The sequence below is a fragment of the Zygotorulaspora mrakii genome, chromosome 1 (genome assembly GCF_013402915.1).
Source record: "Zygotorulaspora mrakii chromosome 1, complete sequence".
NCBI classification, from domain to species: domain Eukaryota; kingdom Fungi; phylum Ascomycota; class Saccharomycetes; order Saccharomycetales; family Saccharomycetaceae; genus Zygotorulaspora; species Zygotorulaspora mrakii.
In genome coordinates, this window is record NC_050719.1 from 1,551,195 (window position 1) to 1,575,310 (window position 24,116).

The 24,116-nt window shown below is 40.9% G+C and overlaps 12 protein-coding genes across 12 annotated transcripts; 6 read left to right on the plus strand and 6 right to left on the minus strand.

Moving 5' to 3' along the window:
* Nucleotides 1-199: 199 nt before the first annotated feature.
* Nucleotides 200-2,575, plus strand: MET6 (5-methyltetrahydropteroyltriglutamate-homocysteine S-methyltransferase; the record flags this gene model as incomplete). Its single annotated transcript, XM_037286693.1, has 1 exon — nt 200-2,575. The coding sequence occupies one exon, from the start codon at nt 200-202 to the stop codon at nt 2,573-2,575; it is 2,376 nt and encodes a 791-aa protein (XP_037142588.1).
* A 479-nt stretch (nt 2,576-3,054) lies between these two features.
* On the plus strand, nt 3,055-4,221 carry SHP1 (protein phosphatase regulator SHP1; the record flags this gene model as incomplete). The annotated part of the gene is made up of 1 exon (XM_037286694.1): nt 3,055-4,221. The coding sequence occupies one exon, from the start codon at nt 3,055-3,057 to the stop codon at nt 4,219-4,221; it is 1,167 nt and encodes a 388-aa protein (XP_037142589.1).
* A 128-nt stretch (nt 4,222-4,349) lies between these two features.
* PTH2 (aminoacyl-tRNA hydrolase) lies at nt 4,350-4,994 on the minus strand (the record flags this gene model as incomplete). The annotated part of the gene is made up of 1 exon (XM_037286695.1): nt 4,350-4,994. One exon carries the CDS (start codon nt 4,992-4,994, stop codon nt 4,350-4,352), a length of 645 nt encoding a protein of 214 aa, XP_037142590.1.
* A 222-nt stretch (nt 4,995-5,216) lies between these two features.
* On the minus strand, nt 5,217-6,731 carry TRP2 (anthranilate synthase TRP2; the record flags this gene model as incomplete). Its single annotated transcript, XM_037286696.1, has 1 exon — nt 5,217-6,731. One exon carries the CDS (start codon nt 6,729-6,731, stop codon nt 5,217-5,219), a length of 1,515 nt encoding a protein of 504 aa, XP_037142591.1.
* A 485-nt stretch (nt 6,732-7,216) lies between these two features.
* On the plus strand, nt 7,217-8,701 carry HG535_0A08090 (type 2C protein phosphatase PTC2; the record flags this gene model as incomplete). Its single annotated transcript, XM_037286697.1, has 1 exon — nt 7,217-8,701. One exon carries the CDS (start codon nt 7,217-7,219, stop codon nt 8,699-8,701), a length of 1,485 nt encoding a protein of 494 aa, XP_037142592.1.
* A 1,253-nt stretch (nt 8,702-9,954) lies between these two features.
* Nucleotides 9,955-11,127, minus strand: HG535_0A08100 (3'-5'-exodeoxyribonuclease; the record flags this gene model as incomplete). The annotated part of the gene is made up of 1 exon (XM_037286698.1): nt 9,955-11,127. The coding sequence occupies one exon, from the start codon at nt 11,125-11,127 to the stop codon at nt 9,955-9,957; it is 1,173 nt and encodes a 390-aa protein (XP_037142593.1).
* A 1,090-nt stretch (nt 11,128-12,217) lies between these two features.
* Nucleotides 12,218-14,143, plus strand: HG535_0A08110 (SANT/Myb-like DNA-binding domain-containing protein; the record flags this gene model as incomplete). The annotated part of the gene is made up of 1 exon (XM_037286699.1): nt 12,218-14,143. One exon carries the CDS (start codon nt 12,218-12,220, stop codon nt 14,141-14,143), a length of 1,926 nt encoding a protein of 641 aa, XP_037142594.1.
* A 221-nt stretch (nt 14,144-14,364) lies between these two features.
* Nucleotides 14,365-16,884, minus strand: SAS3 (histone acetyltransferase; the record flags this gene model as incomplete). Its single annotated transcript, XM_037286700.1, has 1 exon — nt 14,365-16,884. One exon carries the CDS (start codon nt 16,882-16,884, stop codon nt 14,365-14,367), a length of 2,520 nt encoding a protein of 839 aa, XP_037142595.1.
* Nucleotides 16,885-17,529: 645 nt separating this feature from the next.
* On the minus strand, nt 17,530-19,014 carry HG535_0A08130 (uncharacterized protein; the record flags this gene model as incomplete). The annotated part of the gene is made up of 1 exon (XM_037286701.1): nt 17,530-19,014. The coding sequence occupies one exon, from the start codon at nt 19,012-19,014 to the stop codon at nt 17,530-17,532; it is 1,485 nt and encodes a 494-aa protein (XP_037142596.1).
* A 636-nt stretch (nt 19,015-19,650) lies between these two features.
* Nucleotides 19,651-20,250, plus strand: SYM1 (ethanol metabolism protein; the record flags this gene model as incomplete). The annotated part of the gene is made up of 1 exon (XM_037286702.1): nt 19,651-20,250. One exon carries the CDS (start codon nt 19,651-19,653, stop codon nt 20,248-20,250), a length of 600 nt encoding a protein of 199 aa, XP_037142597.1.
* A 323-nt stretch (nt 20,251-20,573) lies between these two features.
* On the plus strand, nt 20,574-22,262 carry CQD2 (Cqd2p; the record flags this gene model as incomplete). Its single annotated transcript, XM_037286703.1, has 1 exon — nt 20,574-22,262. One exon carries the CDS (start codon nt 20,574-20,576, stop codon nt 22,260-22,262), a length of 1,689 nt encoding a protein of 562 aa, XP_037142598.1.
* A 97-nt stretch (nt 22,263-22,359) lies between these two features.
* On the minus strand, nt 22,360-23,388 carry HG535_0A08160 (uncharacterized protein; the record flags this gene model as incomplete). The annotated part of the gene is made up of 1 exon (XM_037286704.1): nt 22,360-23,388. The coding sequence occupies one exon, from the start codon at nt 23,386-23,388 to the stop codon at nt 22,360-22,362; it is 1,029 nt and encodes a 342-aa protein (XP_037142599.1).
* Nucleotides 23,389-24,116: the final 728 nt, after the last annotated feature.

Sequence of the window (24,116 nt, forward strand, 5' to 3'; positions counted from 1 at the left end):
CGACTCAGAGTTTTTCACTCAGACTAGTCTTAATGTGGATATTCATGGCTATCATCAAATCATGCTTCGTTGGCACTGCATGTGTAAATTGATCAATTAGCCGGCATTGATTCAAGAATGAAAAAAAAAAGGATGGAAAAAAAGATATATAAATGTAATGATCTCTCTTGACTTTTCCCTTAGATTCGTGGTTTCTTAAATGTTTTCCATGATTTTTAAAGATACCAAGTCATCTGTAGGCCAATTAATCTCTAACAATCTACACACAATGGTTCAATCTGCTATCTTAGGTTTCCCAAGAATTGGGCCAAACAGAGAATTGAAAAAAACCACTGAAGCTTACTGGAAAGGTAAGGTTTCTGTTGAGGAGCTATTCAAAGTCGGTAAGGAGTTGAGAGCTGCTAACTGGAAATTACAAAAGGAAGCTGGTGTTGACATCATTCCTTCCAATGATTTCTCATTCTACGACCAAGTCTTGGACTTGTCCTTGTTGTTCAACGCTATCCCAGAGCGTTACGCCAAGTACAACCTTGCTCCAATTGACACCTTCTTCGCTATGGGTAGAGGTTTGCAAAAGAGTGCTACTGAAACTTCAGCTGCTATCGATGTTACTGCTTTGGAAATGGTCAAATGGTTCGACTCTAACTACCATTATGTCAGACCAACCTTTTCTCACTCCACTGAGTTCAAATTAAATGGTCAAAAACCAGTTGATGAATTCTTGGAAGCTAAGGAATTGGGTATCCAAACTAGACCTGTTTTATTGGGTCCAGTTTCTTACTTGTTCCTGGGTAAAGCCGACAAAGACTCTTTGGATTTGGAACCACTGTCACTTTTGGAAAAGTTGCTACCAGTATACGCTGAGGTTCTATCTAAGTTGAAGCAAGCAGGTGCTACTGAAGTTCAATTGGATGAACCAACTTTGGTCTTGGATTTGCCACAAGAAGCTCAACAAGCAATCAAGAAGGCTTACCAATTTTTCGCATCTAAGGCTTCTTCTTTGCCTGAAATTACTTTGGCTTCTTACTTTGGTACTGTTGTTCCAAACTTGAATGCCTTGAAGGGTCTACCTGTCGCTGCTTTACATTTCGACTTTGTTAGAGCTCCGGAACAATTTGATGATGTCGTCTCCATTGTTGGTGACAAGCAAAAATTATCTGTTGGTATCATCGATGGTAGAAACATCTGGAAGAACAACTTCGCTAAATCTTCTGAATTCGTTAAGAAAGCTATCGAAAAATTAGGTGCCGACAGAGTTATTGTTGCAACTTCTTCTTCTTTGTTACATACTCCAGTTGATTTGGAAAACGAATCAAAATTGAATCCAGTTATTAAGGACTGGTTTGCTTTTGCTACTCAAAAGGTGAAAGAAGTTGTTATTGTTTCCAAAAATGTTTCAGGTAAAAATGTTTCCGCTGAATTAGAAGCTAATGCCAAATCAGTTGCTGCAAGAGCCGCCTCTGACATCACTAACAACCCAGCTGTCAAAAAGAGAGTTGCTGCTATCGATGCAAAGATGGCTCAACGTGCTGCACCTTTTGATGAGAGATTGATCGAGCAGCAAAAATCTTTGAAGTTGCCATTATTCCCAACCACTACTATTGGTTCTTTCCCTCAAACCAGAGACATTAGAATTAATAGAAACAAATTCGCCAAGGGAACTATCTCTGCCGAAGAGTACGAAAAGTTTATCAACGCTGAAATTGAAACTGTTATCAGATTCCAAGAAGAAATCGGTTTGGATGTTTTAGTTCACGGTGAACCAGAAAGAAACGATATGGTTCAATACTTTGGTGAGCAATTGAACGGTTACACCTTTACCGTCAACGGTTGGGTTCAATCTTATGGTTCCAGATATGTTAGACCACCTATCATTGTTGGTGACTTATCTAGACCAAAGCCAATGTCCGTCAAGGAATCTGTCTACGCTCAATCTATCACTACTAAACCAGTAAAGGGTATGTTGACCGGTCCAGTAACTTGTTTGAGATGGTCTTTCCCAAGAGATGACGTTGAGCAAAAGACTCAAGCTTACCAATTGGCTCTAGCTCTGAGGGATGAAGTCAATGATTTGGAAGCTGCCGGTATCACCGTTATTCAAGTCGACGAACCAGCTATCAGAGAAGGTTTGCCATTGAGAGCCGGTGCTGAAAGAGACGACTACGTTTTCTGGGCTGCTGACTCTTTTAGGGTTGCAACTTCAGGTGTCAGAAACTCCACTCAAATCCACTCTCATTTCTGTTACTCTGACTTGGATCCAAACCATATCAAGGCCTTGGATGCCGATGTTGTTTCCATTGAGTACTCCAAAAAGGACGATCCAAACTACATTGCCGAATTCAAAGACTATCCAAACCACATTGGTTTAGGTTTGTTCGATATCCACTCTCCAAGAGTCCCATCAAAGGAAGAAATGATTCACAAGATTGAAACAATCTTGAAGGACTACCCTGCCTCTAAATTCTGGGTTAACCCAGATTGTGGTTTGAAGACTAGAGACTGGGCTGAAACCAAATTGTCTTTGACTAATATGGTTGATGCTGCCAAGTACTTCCGTGAACAATACAAGAAATAAGCTGCAAGTTAGCTATTTCTCATGTTTTGGTCAACGGACAGCACTTTAAACCAAAACCGAAAACAAAAATAAAATAATCAGTCATCAATGCTTGCAAAATGCGTTGATTATCTGTTTATTTGGGATTCAACACCGGTGTTTTTTTATTCTAATTTTTCTTTTTCATTTTACTTAGCATATAACCTTGTATAATAAACGCATTCAACATTCGTTAAAAAAGTTGTGAGCTCAATCATACTGAGAGCCATACTTCATATGGTAAACATATATGCTAATTGGGCAAGCTCTTTGACCTTTTAACAGTGTTCCATTCGCTGCTTCTTTTGCACGTGACGAAGGGTTTTTCCTTGAGGTGGCAAACAAAGAACTTCAAGTTGCCCTTAAAGTGCATTAAGACGGGCATATTATCCAGCTTTAGGTGGCATCCTATTGCATCTGTATTTCGCGGGAGGTTGTAATTTTCAGGTGTAAGGAACATCATGGCGGGAGCATCAGACTCGGATATCCAGCAGTTCATGGCATTGACTAACTGCTCGCTGGACGTGGCCCAACGATACTTGATTGAGAATGGAGATATCTCTGAAGCATTGAATGCTTACTATGCAAAGAGTAGCGATGCTAACAGCGATAATGGCGAAGGTTCAGGAAAGCTGAGCGACTCAGGAAGTACCTTGCAGAGGCCATCGTCTACCGCTTCGGGTCAATCGCGGGACTCAAGAGGAATGGTGAATAAGTCTGCAAAGAGTGCGAACAACACCAAGTTTATGAGCTTTTCAGACATGGTTCGAGGAAATGCGGAAGATGATGTTGAGGATGACGAAAACAGAAACACCTTTGCTGGTGGTGAAACTTCGGGCCTGGAAGTTACTGATCCGAATGATTCAAATTCTTTGATCAAAGACCTCTTGGAGAAGGCGAGACGTGGTGCACAACAGCAGCCAGGAGATTCGGAAGCTGACACAAAAAAGCCTGTACATCAGTTTGTTGGAAAAGGTTATAGACTGGGGTCAGTGATCGATGATGAAAATCAAGTAGTCGAAGATATTCCAGAGACAGCACTTCCAAGCAAGCCCAAAAAAGTGACCAGAGAAATAACATTTTGGAAAGAAGGTTTTCAAGTGGGTGATGGAGGGTTATATAGATATGACGACCCAAAGAACAGCTTTTATCTGAACGAGTTAAATCAAGGGAGAGCGCCATTGAAGCTGTTAGATGTTGAGTTTGGTCAAGAAGTTGATGTAAACGTATATAAAAAATTAGAGGAATCTTATCAACCACCAAAGAAGAAATTGGGGGGGTTCTGTGGGCAAGGTCAAAGGCTTGGTTCGCCTATTCCAGGAGAATCTGAATCTCCAGTTGAAGAATCCCATGAGGATGAAGCTGAAATTGAAGAAAAAATAGAGGAAAGACCTACAGGTGATTCATCTATTCAAATTAGATATGCCAATGGCCAACGCGAAAAGTTACGCTGCAATGCTCTTGATACCGTTCAATTTCTCTATGACCACGTAAAGGCTAACACCGCGGATAAAAGTAGAGCATTCACGCTAAATCATGCTTTCCCTGTAAAACCGTTACAAGATTTTGATTCTACTGTGAAAGATGCTGGGTTAATAAATTCAGTGATTATTCAGAGGTGGGTATAAAATATATAGAAAGAAAAGAAGTTGCATTAAACATAATCATATCTAAGGAAAATATTGTCATTTTTCTTATAAAGACAATTTGTTTCTTGTATGCTAGATGTTTCTTTTAGAGATATATACTTATGCATTTAGTAAAGTTTCAGTTTACCCGTAATTTGATCCAGGACAGCTTTTGGAGCTGGCCCCAGTCCTAAAACAGTGGCACTCCCAGCAGCCACTTGTGTTCTGCCAGCATCATGTATTACAGAAGCATTAACGCCTAAAGAAATAGCCATAGCATACAGTTCATCCATGGTTTCTTTGTCAGGACATTTCAAAGTGATTTTGGGTTGCCCAGACTTAAACCATCTTTGAACCATCAACGGATTGTATGATATGCGCGATTCATCAGTAGCTATCATTATGAAACAAGATAAAGCTGCATGTGAACATTGTGCCGCAGTTTTGCCTTTTTGCATTCCCAAGTCTTGACGTATGACAAGTGCCATCCTTACTTCCCCGGGGATGTCATTTAAAGAGACGGATTCAATTTCATACTCTTCTTCTTCTTCTTCTTCTTCTTCTTCACTATCACATGTGCTAGATTGTTCATCGGAATCATAAACGTGTCCCGTTGCATCATGTTTCCCTTGCTTTAGGATTTCTTTAGAATCTTTAAGCTGATCAGCTTTTGAAGCAGCTGGCAAGATTTGACCTAAGTAATAACCAGTAATTAGCGAAACCCCAGCTACAGCAAAATACAAGGCAAAGTTGGCATTGGTCTGATTGAGCATTTTGAAGATTGTGCAAGCCTTTGGCAACTTCTATTATTCTTCATTTTTTTCCAAAGAAGATGTATGTATATACAGTTAGAAGTAGCGATGGACTTATGGTGATGAAAAAGAAGAATTGCTGAATAGAAAACATAAAAAAAATGTCCATAGAGCTGAAAGCAGGTAATAATTCGGGTGCATTTTCGTTTATCAATTATTTTTCTTACATACAGTTTGTACATATCATACAGAACCAACCCTTGCGGCCCAAATTTCTTCAGCCTGCACAATAGTTGCATTATTTGCCATCATTTTGTTCATCGTTTCAATGTACTCATCGAACTCATTTGAATCATAAACAATACCGCCGCCTGCTTGTAAGTAAGCAATACCGTCTTTATAAACCATAGTTCTTAGGGCGATGCAGGTATCCATAGATTTGCCGTCATAGCCCCAATGACCTACAGCACCAGCATAAACACCTCTTTTCTCGCCTTCGAGCTCACCGATTAATTCCATAGCCTTAACTTTTGGGGCTCCACTTACTGTGCCAGCGGGAAAAATTGACCTGAATGCGTCAAATCTTGTCTTGTCTGGTCTCAATGTACCGCTTACTTGAGAAACAAGGTGCTGGACGTGAGAAAATCTTTGAACTGTTAGCAATTTATCAACACTAGTCGTCTTTGGATCGCAGATACGATTGATATCATTTCTAGCCAAATCGACCAGCATTATATGTTCTGCACGATCTTTTTTCGAATCCCTCAGTTGTTCCGCTAAGATATCGTCTTCCTCGGCGGTAGCGCCTCTTTTCACTGTACCTGCAATTGGATGTGTGATAACTTTGTTTTTGGAATCAGATTTACAAAGCAATTCTGGAGAAGCACCAATAATCTGAAAATCAATGCAATCAATGAAGAATAAGTATGGAGAAGGGTTGACCGACCTTAGATGTCTGTAAATATTGAATGGATGCAAGGATGTTGGCCTTGCAACACGTTGTGAGGGAACAGCTTGAATAACGTCTCCTAATTTGATATGTTTTTTCAATGTTGACACATGACTCTCATAGCCTTCTTGACCAATATTTGATGTGAAGCTTTGATTTAATTTGATTGGTGTCTGTACTGGATATGGAACTGGTGCAGTTTTATCCATCAATTTCTTAGCAATTTGCTCAATAACTTCAACTGCTTTTTGATATCCCTCCTCCAAGCTTGTTTCTGATGTATTGATATTATGGATGATTTGGAATCTCTGGAAGACATGATCAAATGCTACAATAGTGTCGCACATCATCAGATACGCCTCCGGCAACTGTAGGACATCCTTCAAGTCTTTCCTTGTCTTAGGCTCGAAGTATCTGATACAATCGTAAGATATATACCCAATGGCACCACCACTGAGTTTTGGCACACCTGGAACGTTCTCAGCCAGTTTCGTCTTTGCCATTTCTTCTTCAAGCACGGTCAACGGATCTACCTCTAGACCCTCAGTCGGTCCTGTCCTGATAACTTTGCGTGGCGAAACACCAATGAACGAATACCGATCTAGTTCGGCTACCGTCTTTGCGCTCTCTAAGAGGAAGGATTCCGATCTATTCGGATTGTTGAGGTCTGCGAGCCTGAGGTAAGCAACGTGCGGAGTCAAGTCTAGTCCCGATATAAATGCATGCACCGGGTACATATTGACGGATTCATCATTTTGATCCTTAAGCTGTTGTAAAGTCTCAAGATCCGGTTGTACTTTCAACTGCATCCTAATCTCGTTTATACTATTTCACTTACGAACGCAATCCTTCGCTTCTTATTCTTCCGGTCTACAAGTTCTATACAGAGCTTCAAAGGCCTACCAATGTTCAGTTCAAGGCAACCTTGCAATTGCCAATAGAGCTTTATAGACTCAGTATGGGATAAAATGCATCTGAGTCATCGCTTATATTATTTACCATAAATTTTTCACTTTGTTCATGAGCACTTTGGGGTTCCGTTAAAGGCGATTTTTGTTAAGGGGCCAAGTGATCGCGTCGAGTTTTCGTCTCTAAAGTGGCGATAATACCAATTAAACAGTAAGAAACATGACATGTTAAAACTGTGTAATCAATCGGTTGAGAACGAAGGAATAATTTCTGTAAAGTAGAATCAAAAGATATTGACATTGTGTTCGCATTGTATCTTGCGCAGTTTTTGGTTTACTCTTTTATTGAGATTTTATTGCGAAATTGAGTTTTAGAAGAAAGAAAAATGGGTCAAATATTGTCGAATCCTGTTATCGATAAGGAGCATCACTCCGGAGAAGATGCGTTAACTGCATTCGGATGCTGTGCTATGCAAGGATGGCGTATGTCTATGGAGGATTCGCATATCGTTCAGCCGAACGTGTTGTCCAAATCAGAAAAGGACCATGTTGCATTGTACTCAATATTCGATGGGCATGGCGGTTCCAGTGTAGCTCAATTTTGTGGAGAGAAAATCCTTTCAATCTTGTTGAGGCAGGAAATGTTTAAAAAGGGTAATTTGGCTCAAGCAATGATTGATACGTATTTGAGTGCTGATGTGGATCTGCTGAATGACCCTGTGCTAAAAAATGACTATAGTGGCTGCACTGCTACTTCAGTGGTGATCTCGAAGAAGCAGAATTTGATTGTGTGTGCCAACTCCGGTGACAGTAGAACCGTTTTATCTACGGGAGGAATTGCAAAGGCACTTTCTTACGATCATAAACCAACATTGCCAAGTGAAAAATCACGTATTGTTGCTGCGAAGGGTTTTGTAGAGATGGATCGTGTGAACGGTAACTTAGCACTTTCACGTGCCATCGGAGATTTTGAATTTAAATCTAATAACGAGTTACCACCGCATGAGCAAATAGTTACCGCTGTACCTGATATCATCGAGCATTCTTTGAATTACGATAAAGATGAATTCATTATCCTTGCTTGTGATGGTATATGGGATTGTTTATCTTCTCAAGAATGCGTAGATTTAGTTCATTACGGTATTACCAAGGGTAATATGAGTTTACGGGATATTTCTTCACGTATGATTGATGTGTGCTGTTCTCCAACTACTGAAGGAACAGGAATAGGCTGTGATAATATGAGTATTTCAATTGTAGCGTTGTTGAAAGAGGGTGAAAGTCTTCAAGAATGGTTCTCGCGTATAAGATCGAAAAATTATGACATCAAGATTTCATTTGAACAAAGGAGAAGACAAATTTTCAGCTATTACCAATTTTCCAAAGATTCCGATGTATTTGATGTCACAACAAAACGTCCACAAGATAGATTTTCTCAGGACACGTCAGTTCAGAATTTGAGGGCTAACAATAACCAAGGTGATGATAGTATGGATATAGACGACACTGATGCAGATTCAGATGCAAATCCGAACTCTCACGGCAATACGAACACCAACGTTACCACAAAGTCAGCCTCAAGCTCTAATAACGAAGAAAGACGCAGTGGTCAAATGCAAGGTGGCTCAAATGGTCCAGTTGATCTTTTTTCTTTAGAAGCCCTATTAGGAGCAGGTGGTATTCAAATAAGTCAAGGGCCAAACAATGTATCGTATATTCATGGTTCTGCATTGTCTGAAATGTTAGCCTCATTAAGTAATGCAGCAGCTGGCGAAATGGTGCCTGAAGAAGATGATGACGAGGAACAAGAAAAGGAAAGCGATAAGAACAAAGTTGAGAGTGATCGCAAAATTGAAGAAGTTGAAGATTGATCGTGCAGATCAATCTTTATTTTCACGTGCATGAAAATTTAAGAATATTTGTAATGTTAATATTTGTTATTTCTTTCTCCTGTATCTGTTTTTTATATATAAATGTATACTATTGCTTCGGAACACAATTATCTATTTTGCTGTTTTACGTTTCAGTGTATGAAGATTATAAAGACTGAACTTTATTACTCTACCTAATATAAAACGCTACCTCTTGATTGCCAAATCAACCTAATTTCGAATATACACCTGCCATGCTATATTCACAATCTTTACAAATACTCGACTTTATTCAAACATTTCCCTAAGCCAAATACTTGCTGTGCTTGGTTAGTATTCTGATTGTTCAAAATCACATGTTGGAGTCACCCATACTGAATAATACGAAAGCTCTGCGGAGCAAAGACTTTTCTATTGTGACAATTAGGCCAAGAAACTCGTTCAGAGACGTCAAGATCCTACAACTATAGTATGGTACACAAATGTAACATTAGTTGATCTTGTTTTACAACCCTGCGTCTGGTTGCAGTTGAATCAAGCCGGAGAGTTCCCGCATAAAAACTTAACTGATCATCTGTTACTGCCGGTACAATTGGCTCAACACCTTGTTTTCACCCCGCATTACAAGTTCAGATTCAGTTATTCAAATCAAAAAGATAAAATCCATTGTTTCCCTGTTTTGGACCGTAAGAGGACCAGATGAGACAAACTCATACACTTGGCAACAAGACTATGGGATTCGAAGACAGCAAAGAATTCTGCTATCTTGCTTCCAAATTTTAGTAAACCTGGCTGCATAGCATCATTTACTTTGCCTGAAAACATCCGCAGTGTTGTTTACGTCTATCAACACAGGTCATTATTGAAACTATTAAAACCTCTGATGGTCCATAGATACGTTTAGATCTCTCCCAAGTCACCAACCGAGATATAAATTTAATTTTCGTTCCCTTCTCCTTTACAGCATTTGGAACACATAATTAAGGCGATTTAACTCGTTTTCCCTGTTCTGTAAGCAGTCTCGTGGCAGCCTGCCCAGGTAGAGTCTCGATTTTATCAGACTGGTCACTTTCATTACAACAACCCTTGAAGGGTTCTTGACTAAACATAGCACAAGCAGTCACCTAGGCGACAAGACCACTGCTCTAAGCGACTACTGATTGACTGCGGGAGGATATTTTAACCTGTTACTCTGCCTTGAACGAATAGCAACAGTGCAGATTCAAATAGCCTCAACGGCTAATTTTTTCCAGCTATTCAGATACATTCGAGTCGAAGACGGCCGTGGTGTTACTCCAAACTTGATCAACGAGTTCGTTGAGATCCATTTTTTTCAAATCAGCGACAACAATGGCAACTTGCTCCATGGTACAAGGCTCATTTCTCGACTTAACCATCACATTTGACCATTGATCGCTCGGTAATTTTGCTAGTTTATCTTTCTTCACCGAGTTGAAACGATTTGTATAGTCTTTAAGATGCTTGTACGACGAATGCGTCCTTCTTATGTCACACCATGGTGCATCCGTTTCCAACAACAGACGGTCTATTGGGACAGCTGATGCACATTCAAGATTTTCTGCACTTTTAAGCGAGCATCCATTGATGCCTATAAAGCTATTAGGCGAGACGTCAAGTAATCGCTGCAGCTCCTCCAGTGATCCGGTGAACGAATGTATTACAAATTTTCTCTCTGGATCAAACTTGTAGTGCACTGTTTCACCGCTTCCCGCAAGATGACTGAGTTTGAATCTGTCTTCATGATCGTGAAAACCATTTACGAATTTTCGCAAAATTGTAACGAAATCGTCACAACAGGACCTCATGTGCAGAAACAATGGTAGCCTCGGGTTACTCACAAGACAGCTTAACTTTAACTGCTCCTCGAAGAAAATCAGTTGCATTTCTTTCCCGGAGTAATGAAATCTGTCATAGTCGAGCCCTATTTCGCCGATCGCTTTGAACCGCTGGGGATCACTAGCTAGCTGCTGCTCCATCAAGCGATACAGCACAGCCAGATTTTCATGTGCATCGTCCAATTCGCAATGCATCGCTGCGTTAGCCGCCTGATCGTTCGATGGGCTGTCGATCCTTGCGTCCGCATTGACAAACTCGTTGACACAGCACGGATGTACTCCCACCGTATACCCCAGGGCCACCGCATGTTCCTTATACTCGTGACACAGCTCGATTGCCTCCCGAGACTCCGCAATCGACGAGCCCGTCAGCATAGCGCTTGCTACGTTGGCTTGCTGGGCCCGGTTCAGGACCTCCAATGTGTCGTTCTCGTGATACTGCTTTCCGTTGTACACGCCGCGGAACATGGGATCTGTGAGGTTCAGTCCAATATCGTAATAGCGCAGGCTCATCGCTGCTGCACGTCCAATTCCACCGCCAACGACACTCCCTGCCCTACTTCGCAGCATCAATTGATAATACTCTAGCACAACTTTCCAAACACTATGCCATCGAATGTCTTTTACGCCTCCCGTACCTATCTACCGCCTCCCGTACCTATCTACCACCTCCCAAAGCTGATCCAGCGTCCCATCGCAATCATCACGTGGGATTGTTGCTTACGTCTGTCTCAACTCTACGTCGTTTATCAAGCAAGAATCGGCAGTTTACGGCTAAACAAGTTGTACGATCACCACAAGCGCTGCAGTGATCAATAATGGCACACGCGGAGCTCACCGCAGAATACACAATGCGCTGCAGCCTTATTACCAGGTCAATCGCTTAACTATGCGCATACAACTACGCTCTTTGCGCAATCTGCTGTGCGTTTCCCACATATTTGTCAAGTACGTATTTTGTTCAAAGTGAAAAATTTGCGTCCGATGAGAAAACATCGCGAAGAAGCCGCAGCACCGCGCGTCTCCGCCCAGCGGGTTCCTCTATCAGTGAGGCTTTTCCGCTAGAAGGAGCACAGACAGGGAAGGTTGAGCGCTGAACAGAAGGCTGGAAAAAGCTAGGCTGAGCTGGGCCGAGGGAGAGTTGCGATGGGGTGGTGCGGTAGGCAGGGCGTATGGAGAAGGCAAAACAGCTAGGGAGAACTTTTGGCTCCGTTGGGCTCGTGGGCGTAGCCAGCAGGATTGCTACCAGTAACCCTTCATAGTTTCTGGGCAAGGTGACAATGGGTGCGAAGATGTGCCGAGTCGGGGGTGGATTGTGGGAGGTGGAGTCTGGGAGTGGATCGTCGACGTGTATGTTGATGTCGATGTCGATGAGTGCGTCGACGACATTTGTTAAGCTCATCGCGTCAGTCGATGAGCTTGCTTTTCAGCAAAGTACACTTAACATATTTACAGTGTGAGAGGAGGTGAAGGAGTGTTTCGGAACCATATTCACGGCATAGCAGAGTAGAGGAGATCAAAGTAGTCCATAGTTGTTTTGTTGTTCTGATTACTGAGTTACGCTGCGCTACGTAAGCTTTTTTATTTTTTTTTGACACTACTTGATATTTGCCAGCTGTGTTCGTTCGTTTGGAAATTCCCGGGCTCCAATATAATCATCATGACGGTTTCAAAGTCTCAGGCACCCTCTTCATCCTCGTCGTCGCATCTTTCGATCCTAAGCACGCATCCGCATCCGCATCCGCATTTGCACCCGCACCAACTGAAGAACAGCGCGCTTGCTTGTGCTAGTGTCACCAAGACGACGGTGGATACGAGATCTACCATGGACGCATTCCCATCGATGTTGAAAGGAAGCGGTGGTGAGAAGTCTAGTGGCGTTTCCTCCAAGAACCCGTCATCTTGGGATCCGCAAGACGACATCCTACTGCGCCATTTGAAAGAGGTGAAAAAACTAGGTTGGAAAGACATTTCGCAATACTTTAACAACAGAACTCCGAACGCATGCCAGTTCAGATGGAGAAGGCTAAAGTCGGGAAATCTAAAGTCCAACAAGACAGCTCACATAGACGTGAGCGATTTCCCCAGCGGAAACAAACTTAAGAAGGAAAGCTCATCTGAGACTCAGATCGATATCCAAGGTGAGAAAAATGTCAATTCTCCACACTACGCTTCTGGTGTCTCGGGGAAGTCTTCGCTGGCCATACCTATACCGAATCTGAGTGCGAATGGTAGCAACGTATCAAAAGGTGTAGAGTTCAAACCGCAGGTACAATCACAGCTGCAACCGTTGACGCAATCACAGTCACAACCCCAGTCTCAGTCGCTTAGCGGCAACGGCTCTTCCAATTTCTCACATTCGTATTCCAAATCTCCTTATGTGAACATCCACTCAACATCAAATCCACCGGCGGATCTCCCAAATGGTTCGGCATTAACAGATAGCAATGGAGCGGGCTCCAAATTTTTTAAAGCTAGGTCAAATTCTCACTCTTTTTCAAAGCCCTTTTCATCTGCGGATGAAGAGAACATTGGATTTATACCGAAGATTATTGTAAGATCGAGAAGAAGCTCTTTTGCTCATCCGCAGGTCGTGTCACAACCTTCGTCAGTCAACAATTCGTCATCGAATTTAACCTCAGCTCTGAATACTACTTTGAACACAATCAAGTCAAGGAAAAACTCTTTTACGGTCAGATCTAGAAGATCTTCATTCAACGTTTCAAGCAACACGACTTCAAGGAGATCTTCTGTTGTTGCTGCTCCAAATTCGCTCTCTGGCATGCTTAGTATCAATAGCGGTTCTTCCACACCAAAAATTCCAAGAAGAGATTCGGTTGCTGTTATCAAAGAGCTTGGTAATAATCGCGCATCTACCCCGAGCTTCATTGATTTACCTGCTTCTAGTTTGCCTCCTCATTTCCATAGAAGAGCATCTAGGAGTCACTTCAAACAACGATTCACTCAACCGCCATCACAAAATGGCTCTTGCGTAAGTTGCAACCCCCAGCTTTGGTCTGCGGAGGAAGATAAACTATTGAGTGAAAACGGATCAAGAAATTTATCCTTAATGGAATTGTCGATTCTGCTGCCAAATAGGACTGAGAAAGAAATTCAATGGAGAATTGATACCCTTTCAAGTGAAAACTCTCCAAAAGCGTCTCAGGGATCCTCACATTCTCCTCTTCACTCTCCCAGAAAGTCAGTCTCTCCCGAAGAAACAGCTATTGACGAGGATAACTGTGATACTTGCGATGAAGCGGATAATGCCAATAATGATGATGAGGATATCGATCCTTTAAATCATTCTCATTCTCACTCTCACTCACCACATTTGATGAATGAGTCTTCGCCATGCTCAATAATCTCGTCAACAACTACCAATGAAATTGAAAACGATCGTCATGCTTCTATAGACTCCAACCTATCAAATCATATCATAAACCATAACCACCATGACCATGAATATAACGAAAATCATAATATCAAAACATTTCGCACCCAAAGTCACCCAAACGTATATATTCCATCCCGTACTGCGACTCCTTTACCAGGTATAAACGCTATCTTAAAAGGAACTCTGTAACTTTACTACTATCACTTTTTCATGTTCCGGATCAGAGAAATTTGGAATCTCTTTGGGTTGTCAAAAATATATAAAAGTATCAACGTCCATTACAAATACATTATGTCAAAATAAAACAATCAATGAAAATAATTTGCGGAACAAAAAACAAAAAACATATTTTGTTTACTAGTTTTACTACTAGTTGTTGTTTAAGCTGAAATTATATATATTTCTGTATTTTAAAAAGCTCGACTGCGCAACTTACGTGTCTGTCCTGCCTGTTCTGTTCTATGTCCAGTTTCACGCAACCTTCTGCTTATTCTAGACGGTCCCTGTACTGACGATCGGGTTTGTTTGTTTGGGTACTCATCCTCATCCTCATCCACATCCTCGTCCTCGTCTTCGTCAACATTAACGTCAACATCAACATCAACATCAACATCGTCATTCTCATTCTCATCTTCATCTTCTTCTACTTCATCATCATCATCATCTTCTTCGTCGCTTAGGTTTCGCTCTCCTTCGCTCTCCCCGCTAACTTCTTCTTCGCCAGATAGGGAAGAATAAATCTCCTGTTCTATGTACTCGCCACTTTCATCTTCTACGAGACTATCTGCAATGCCAGCATCCTCACTTTCTTCATATCCTTCCGTGCTGCAGCCTTGTTCCTGTACCAGCTCATTACATGGAGGGCCAGGGCTTGGACGAGCGTGTGCACTCAAGACATTCAGCTTCTTAAAACAAAGTTCCCAACTAACACCATCCGTAGTTCCTTTACTAGTAGATGTTTTTCTATTTTTCAATTTCCGCCACGCTACAGTCTCCATTGGATTCGGATCCGCAATATCATCTTTCAAAAAATTTGTCAACATGGATATACTTTTTTTAAACATATCCTGATCTGTGCTAGTCATACCGTAGTCGTTATTACGTGCTGAGCCGGAAGTCGTTTCAATCATTGTACCCATTGCATTAACGCCGCATGATGGGCCGTATATCATGGGTTTCCATAGAAGTTTCGAAGCGTTCACGACTTGATATCCTTTCCGCGTCCATTCATTGGCAATACTTTCAATTCTCTGCCAGGAATCAATCCTGATACCGTAATTTAAATGTTTTGATGATATATCTTGAGCTTGAACAAATACTTCTAACTGCTCAAGGCCCAATACAACGTCAGTTGGAGTCATACCCGATATATTGGATAAATCTTCCAGAGATACGTTCAAGATTGAATCAGCAACGTCACAGAGCTCTTTCAATTGGACCAGTACCTGAGCGCACTTGACCTTCCAAAAACTCCTGTAAGATATCAGACCTAAATCTGACAGAGGTTTCTCAGGTGTTCCCCATTTAAATTCTCTTCTGGACAAAAGATAGGAAAAATCCATCAAGAATTGACCGTACCCTTTTCTTTGATACACGGGAAGTGTTAATATACAACTAAGGTTATAATCCGACGAATTGAGTTTTTCTTTTGAGAAATACCCAACAAGATGAAATCTCGAGGAACCATCGTTGATATCCTCCCTCTCTGTCAATATGTAGAAAATAAAAGGTTCGACGTCATAGTATAACGTCTTTGAATTCAAAAACAACTTTGCTAATAAACAAAGGTTTTGACAATAGATTACACTCTCACGCCCATCTACTTCCCACAGAGATATTCTACCATCGCGATATATTTCGTTACCTGGTGGTCTTACCTTGGTGCATTTTTTTTGATGCCTATGATAAATGTACCTCGAGTTCATATATTTCAAACAATATTCACATACGTAGAGAATCTTATTCCTGTTATATTCCTCTGGATACGGTGTAGTGTACCACGTTTCTATTTCATGGTCTCTTATATGAATGCATTCAATGGAATTAACTTTAGCAGTATCTGATTGACGCGGGCTAGGTCTTCTTGGCTGAAACGATTTCGTCTTCTTCCTGTTTACTCGTGTTCTGTTAAGTTGAACAGCATCCTTGCTTTCATCACTAGTGCATTCAGCAAGACGAAAATTGGCATTATAATAACTCGCAGTTGACGATCGAATGAGCAGAGATTCAAAAAATTCACGATCCCGAACAGTTGGCATCGTCTTCGCAGTCGAATAATCTTGCTTATTCTCTATGGCGCAGCGATACGGTATTGCACTATCATTATCCAGCATATTAATAAGATCGTCCGCTTCATATATGTCAAAATCACGGTGATAATGCCGATGTGAATCATCGGATTGCAGGCCACTCGAGGAACTTAGCAATCTATGGAAATTTAAAAATCTGACTGGGTTATATCGTATTTTCACCCTAGAGAAATCGTATTTGTCACAAATGTCCGTAGAAGCTGTCTGATCTTTACTAAACTGCACATGTTGATTCAGAAAATTGGTATCTCCCAAGGACGTCGGAAACTGCCACGGAATGGCATCTGCTTTCGTGGAAATCTGCTTTCGTTCCTCCGACAAGGTATGGCGATGGCCAGACGCAATTGATAGTTTTCCAATAACTTTAGCTGCGTCTTTTCGTACAGGTGAGAATTCTTTCGAATCGCCCTTATTGACTCTCCTCAGTCGCCTGGCTTGTGGATTTTCCAGAACACTGTTGACGTACGGCGAGTGTACTACATCAGAAATTTCTAATGATTTCAGCAAACTGCTTCCCCTCGATCTCTTCACTCCATTCCCAAGTGAAAGAGGCATGTTAGTTGCACTTTGTGTATCTGCACTTTGTTCTCGAAACCTAGATGATCTTCGACCTATTTGCATTGTATAAAGCCGAAGTATGGTAACATCAGGAAATGTAAAATGCTTTACCCTTCCTGTAAACAAAGTAGCAATTAATAAGACTCAAATTATAACAGTTAAGCTATTACTACGTCCAGGCAATAAATCTTGAGGTCTTTGTTTGTCTCGTGAGACCATAAGAGTAAACAACATTTGCTTCGATTCCAGCGTTTTCCGAATATTGACTTTTCAACTAAGCGATGGTGCGATTAGGGTTTTGAAAAGAACTAAAAACTAGCTTGTAATACGTTGGAACATATCAACAATTATTCCTCAAATACAATTATTCAAGCAGGCACCTTCGAGGACTTGTGAAAAAAAGTGAGATATCCTTGAAATAGCTTCAAACAGCTGTGCAGTACATACTAAGCAGTCGCTCTGTTTAGTTTTTTAGCATGACTTATTAGCTCAATCATTGTTACAACAACAGCATTATGAAAAGACTCACAACATGCTCGAAAAATTGCCCATGAGAAAGTTAAGGTTGCAAAAACCATGCTTATTAGACGTGAGCTTTGCTAGTCTGCAGCTGTTCTATTGCCGTGCTCATCGTAAAGTTCTTGCGTTGATACAAACTGAAGATTACATACAATTAACCCTAAAATTATTTGATGATTCATCCCGTTTTTAGATTGAACTGGCATCTTGAAGGTCTTCGAAACACTGTTTCGCAATGTCTCTTAAGTAGTGACAATTACGTTTGAACTTTTTGTATTTGAATTTCAAGAACTTTTTGCTCGTCATCTCATTCCAGGTTTGGGTTTGAAATTCAGCAAACGAACCGATAGTATCAAATTCACATGTTCTTCGCTCACGTTGGGATTGATTCCTATGTTTTGCTCTGGTAATTATGCTTTTCAGCTTTCCCCTCAACGAATGCTGGTCAATGCCAGAGTGCGTTTCAAACTCTTCAAAAGGCGAAAGTAATGAGGGCGGCGGCGCAGGGAATGCCATATTACATTTTGTATGTACTGCAGCAGGTTTCTGTTTTGTCCTAATGTATGGCACTTTTAGATTTTCAGCCATTGCAACCTCCATGTCAGCTGGAGTAACCGCGGTTGGTAGGTTGTTTGAACTTAATGGTGAGAAGATATCATAAAAGCTATGATTTTCGGTAGCAGAAGCAGACAAAGGCTCTGCAAAGTCAGTGCTGGTTTGAAGTTTGGAAGTTTGTGATGATTTGCGAACTGATCGAGCATTGGCAATTGGCGTTGGAGGTATGTGTATATCAGCCATTTCGGGAAAGAGCTCTCTGAAAAGACTCGCAAAGCCTGGACGCTTGCAATGCTCAGGAGATACCACATGCTTCTTGAAGGCAGAACTAGATTCGCACATGGTTCCAATGAAATCTTCCGCGTCTCCATCCTTCCAAATTGTTGATATTTTAGCTTTCGTGCCCCTCAAGAATAAACTGTCATTCCGAAGGCTCTCAAGAGACTGTGATCTCAGACCAAGATCAAATTTCATGAAATTTAAATTAGATTCTCCCTTTATAAACCCCTCGTTATTTACCTGGTTGATGAACTCCATTGGGAAACAAACTGGAATAATCACAATGTCTATTTTTGGAATGATAAATTTCGATATGTTAGAGCAGCTCTCATAAAATAGACATTTTTGCAAAACGTGCCATTGATCAAACTCTTCAAAAGCATCACTTGGTCTCAGATCCAAAATCAATTTTTTCACCTCCTCCAGCAGAGGTGACCTAAACTTATCGAAGTTTGAGTAAAGCTCTTTCCTCGTCTGTCTTAAGACGTCACTATTACTCATTGGGAGAGCCATGTCGACCTGTGAGTCTTTATCATCCGCAAATTTGGTCACATATAGCGTAGGACATCTCTTGATCACATCATACTGATTCACCATCTGTTGCACAGATATGGCTAGTTTAAACAAAAAATCTACATCCTTTATGCAATCTTTTACGTCCTCTGGTCGAAGTGCTTGCACTGCCTCAACCGTCTTTTCAATTTTTTGAAGCTCCCGCAGTCTTTCTTCAACCGTTTCAAGCCCGTTATAATGTAACAGATGTAGGTAACTGTTGCCGAAGCTTTTGTTTATGCTGCTGAACCTTTGAAGGCCTGAGTAGTCAACGAACATTGTTCCCATAGTGTACTATTAGCTCATAACCTATGGGACAGCAAAGAAAGTACTTTGAATCCCTCAATGCACACAGGATTTATTTATTATTATAACCTTGACAGAATGAATAATATTTGTGACACAAAACCAAAATAATTAAAAATATTTGCTGACGCCGGTTTTAAACTCGCTGTCGCTGCCACATCGTAATTTAACGCGATCTGCGCGCTGGTAACTCTAGTGGATATTGGAAGCGTTTTGAGATGGCATTCGGTCTTCAATTAAATGTGTTGATCCCTCTGGAAACAAACTATCGGCTACCAGGTGTGCATAAGACAGGCTTCATTCTAGAGTGATCGCTCATTGTGTGCTCGTTATGCCCAATCCATTCTGTTCATCACTTTTGACGCAACGCAATAGTAGGAGAGTCATCCTCTGACATAGTCATCGGAGGATGAATGAATACAAAAGAACACTCAGGATATTTTGCCACGCACAGATGTTTCACAAAGAGTGCTGCAAAACACGTCGTCGATACTTGATTCGAGGAAGAAGAAGTATAAATAAGAGTATTAAGGCTTCCTGTAAATTGCATTGAGGATTTTTCGAACTTCCATATTACAGTTTCACCGTCGTATTTGGCAGTCGCTCTTTAACTAAAGGATGAGTAAAGTTTTCAGGTTCTATCAGGAATCTTTGAGGAAGCATCCAAAGAAGACCAATGCAGTCATGACAGGAAGTCTCTTTGGTGCTGGCGATATCATTGCACAGATTTTCTTCCCCAGCAAGGAGGGTGACGGAAAATACGACTACATGAGAACAACTAGATCTGTAGTCTATGGTTCGATGGTATTTTCATTTATTGGCGATAAATGGTTTAGGTTTGTTAATAATAAACTTGTCCTTCCCAGAACGGCACCTTCACACTGGACCAATACCATATATCGGGTTACTGTCGATCAACTATTATTTGCGCCGGCTTTGATACCACTTTATTTTGGATCACTCACGCTTATGGAAGGTAAGTCACTCAGTGTTGCCAAGCATAAGATAGACGAAAGATGGTGGGAAACTCTGAGAAACAGTTGGTTCGTTTGGCCGCCTTTCCAATTGTTGAATTTCTCATTAGTTCCAGTTCAGCATAGATTATTGGCAGCAAATTGTCTGGCCATCTTCTGGAACACCTATTTGTCATATAAGAACTCCGTAGCATTATCGGAGGATGACAAGGTGAAAGTTAATTATCCACCCATAGTTGAATAGAATTAGATTCATATTGTATATTTATTTGCGTAAAAAAAGCTGCTACTGCTTATTTGAATTAAGTTTATGAGCCTGAGTAGCTGAAGGGAATGGTACTTGGACAAGGGAAAACTTGCTCAACACTTGCTCTGGCTTTTTGAGCTTTTCTACTCTGATTTTGGTGGTTTCCTTGTTGAAAATCTCTTTTCACGGAAATCTTCATATTAAGTTTGTCAGAGACGTCAAGATGATCAATCTTAACAGACTGAGAAAGTAAATAAATCTCTAGAATACATCTACTGTGTGGTACTTTAATACCTCGAGAATTTGCATTCCATTTTTTGATGATAAGGCTATTGTCACCCCAACTTGGAAGATTAAACGTCTCTTCATGTCGATTTGCGAGTTCATCAACATCGAGGTTGGGTAGACAGAAAATAATAAAATGGTCTAGGGGCAAAATCGTGTTTGGAACCATCGTAGGTGCAGGCTTTATCGCATATGAAACAAACGATAATGCCCATAATTTGTTGAGGCATCTCTTTCTTACATCGAAACGAATTGGCGTTGTCTCCTTAGCAACGATACGGTGTTTCCACCAGTACAAGAAAACTTTGGATGCAACCTACGAGACTCCAGAGGCCAGAAGTGAAGCATTGAGAGCTTGCCATCAGTTCTGTGCAACTGTAACGCTGCATGCACTAGAATCCAACCGTGGTATCTTCATTAAATTAGGACAGCATATCGGAGCACTAACGTACTTATTACCACCGGAATGGACGGAGACCATGGTGCCATTGCAGGATCAATGCCCCCAATCCACTATGGAGGAGATAAATTACATGTTCAAGCAGGACCTAAAAACAGATATAGATGAGATGTTCTCGGAATTTGATCCAAACCCCATTGGCGTCGCATCTCTGGCGCAAGTTCATGTAGCAAGACTTCGAGATACACAAGAAAGAGTAGCTGTAAAGTGTCAACATCCAACTCTGAAAGAATTCGTTCCCTTGGATGTCATGTTAACTCAAACAGTATTCAATCTTATGGATATTGTTTTCCCAGATTATCCACTGGTTTGGCTGGGGGATGAATTGCAGTCGTCTATATTCGTTGAGCTAGACTTTGCGAAAGAAGCCACAAATGCTATTTCTACAGCTGACTACTTTCACAATTACAAAAAAGAAACAGCACTTAAAATACCAAAAGTTATTAGTGCTCACAGAAGAATATTGGTCATGGAATATGTATCGGGAAATCGGTTGGACGATGTAACATATCTTGATGAACACAGAATTTCAAGAGCTGAAGTATCCTCGTGCCTTTCGCACATTTTCAATAACATGATTTTCACTCCAAATGTCGGTTTACATTGTGATCCTCATGGCGGTAATTTGGCAATCAGAAGTCGTAGCCCATCGAAAAGTAACCCTCATAACTTCGAAATCATACTTTTCGATCACGGACTCTACAGATATCCAAATACTCAATTAAGAAGGGACTATGCTCATTTCTGGCTCTCACTCTTAGATCATGATCAGGAAAAGATGAAATATTATGCTAAGAGGTTCGCGAAAATTGACGATAAACAATTTCCGTTATTTGCGGCCGTTATCACTGGGAGAAGTATCGATACCGCATTGAATTATGATATTTCGAAACCCCGAAGTGATGAAGAAATCAAAACAATGACAAAAAGTCTCATCAATGGCACATTTCTGGTTGACCTGATGTCTATACTAGCGAAAATCCCAGCAGTAGTTCTACTTATTCTGAAGACGAATGATCTGACAAGACATCTGGACGAATGTTTACAAAATCCTTTAGGTCCAGAAAGAACTTTCCTGATTATGACACAGTATTGTGCAAAAACGGTATATGAGGAGGCGCGTGAAAGAGCCAATATTGATTTTCCAAGATGGTCTCCTATGTGGTTCTGGAAAGAGTTTTTGGCTTTCTGTGTGTACGAAAAGCGTAAAAACCAATTGTTATTTTATGATTTTGCATTGTGGTGGAAGAGGAAATTTATTTAAAACTGATATTCACCTGTATATACTATTTAGGCCCCTGTTGCAAAAGAATAGGAAATTTCAAACAACTTACAAATAACTCTTACGTCTTCTTTCTATTCTACAACCCATCCATAAATTTTTTAGCGATACAGAGATCCATGATAGCCAAGCCAACTATCTTGCACAAGGAAACCGTACGACCATTTTCATTTAATGTAATCGACTCTAAAGAATTCTCACAAAGCTTACCAATCTCAATCAGCCCTTCTTCCTCAATTTTGGCATCTATGAGTTCACCCGCCTCTAGGAGAGTGTGCTCTTTAGAGTCTACGAGAATTGGTACTTTCTGCTCTTTGTATGCCCTAACAAGTTTTGTATCGCATTCATGCATGAAGGGTTTGTAACTGCCAATCAAAGAGATGAAAGTATGCAGTACTTCACAACTGGAATTGGCCAATAAATCGTAGTTCAGGTGTGGTTCCGTTGACGGGACGCAACTAAAAATCACTTGGCTTTTATCAATCGCTAGGCCCAATTTTACCTTGTCTCGCAAGGAAATTTGATCGAAGGAAACATCAATGTTTTCAGAAGTCAGCATATCGTCGAAGCAGCTTAAATTCATTGCAGATGATCTATACAATATTGAAACATTGAACTTTGATACATTACTCTTCTCATGAAAGAGCCGTAAACAACAAAAAATATGCCAAAACGCCTGAAGACCAGTACCAAAGACTGTACAGTTGATTGTAGTTTCATTTCTAAACCTGCTCAATTGATTAGACAGACCAACACAACTAACCAATGCCGTCCGTATCGCAGTTATCTGCTTTGCTTCACACACGCCTTTCAGCAACCCCGTGCTAGGTTGTAACACAGTGATTGAGCCCACAAATCCCAGATTAGACTTCTGGTTGAAACCCAATGTCTTCACTCCAGAGTAGACATCGTCGATAACGGGCATATACAAGTAACCTGCCTCACCGGAAGGGATACGACCAACGATCCTCGGAGGAATTATCGAAGGATTGCCAGAATACCTTTTCAATGCATTGTGTAATTCATCAACGAACTCCGAAACTTTCCAGTTAGCAGTGTTTAGGAAGAAAGTGGATACTTCGGCATCTGAAACAATACGATCAAGCATGATTATATATTTATGCCGAAGCGAGCGCTGTTGCACAACTGCAGACTAAATTCAAAATAATGAACACAGTATGAACAAATGCAACTACAGATATCTTCTTTCAGCTTCAGCTTCAGCTGCTAGGCTGTGCTTGTAGACCTTGTGTGCGATAAGAGGAGATAAGGTTGGAGCGGTGATTCCCAAACTCGATGGCCCATATGTGAACGAAAACGAATGAACAAACAAGGCGCGCGCAATCCAGAGAATTACATTTCAAATTGTTGAGCTGTGAGCTCAATGAGATGCTATGAGATGCATTAGTCAGGTAGCTCCATAAGACCTTGCAAACTTTTTTTCGTTTAGCGAAGTCCTAAAGGGTTGCATTGGCTGATGCGATTTTTGACATTAAGAAAAAAAATTAAAATTATTAAACGAGTTAACTAAGCAAGGTAGGCATCAACAAATGCAGATTAAAAGCAGATCAGAATTTTCGGCGAAAGCACCTGCTCTTATATTCTGTAAACGGCGGGATAATCATAAAGGAACGAGTGGTTTCCTTCTTGTCGTTAAAAACCACGAGGGACCAACGGGTGCCGTTAATTCCAATAGATTTGTTTTGGGTTAAAACAGCGTTTATTCAGATTTTACCCAACGATATCCGAAACCTAGTGAAGAACGACCAATCTCTATTAGAGCACTCCCTTCCAGTATTTATACAAAAGAACTAAAACTTGCGTTCGCTTTCATCG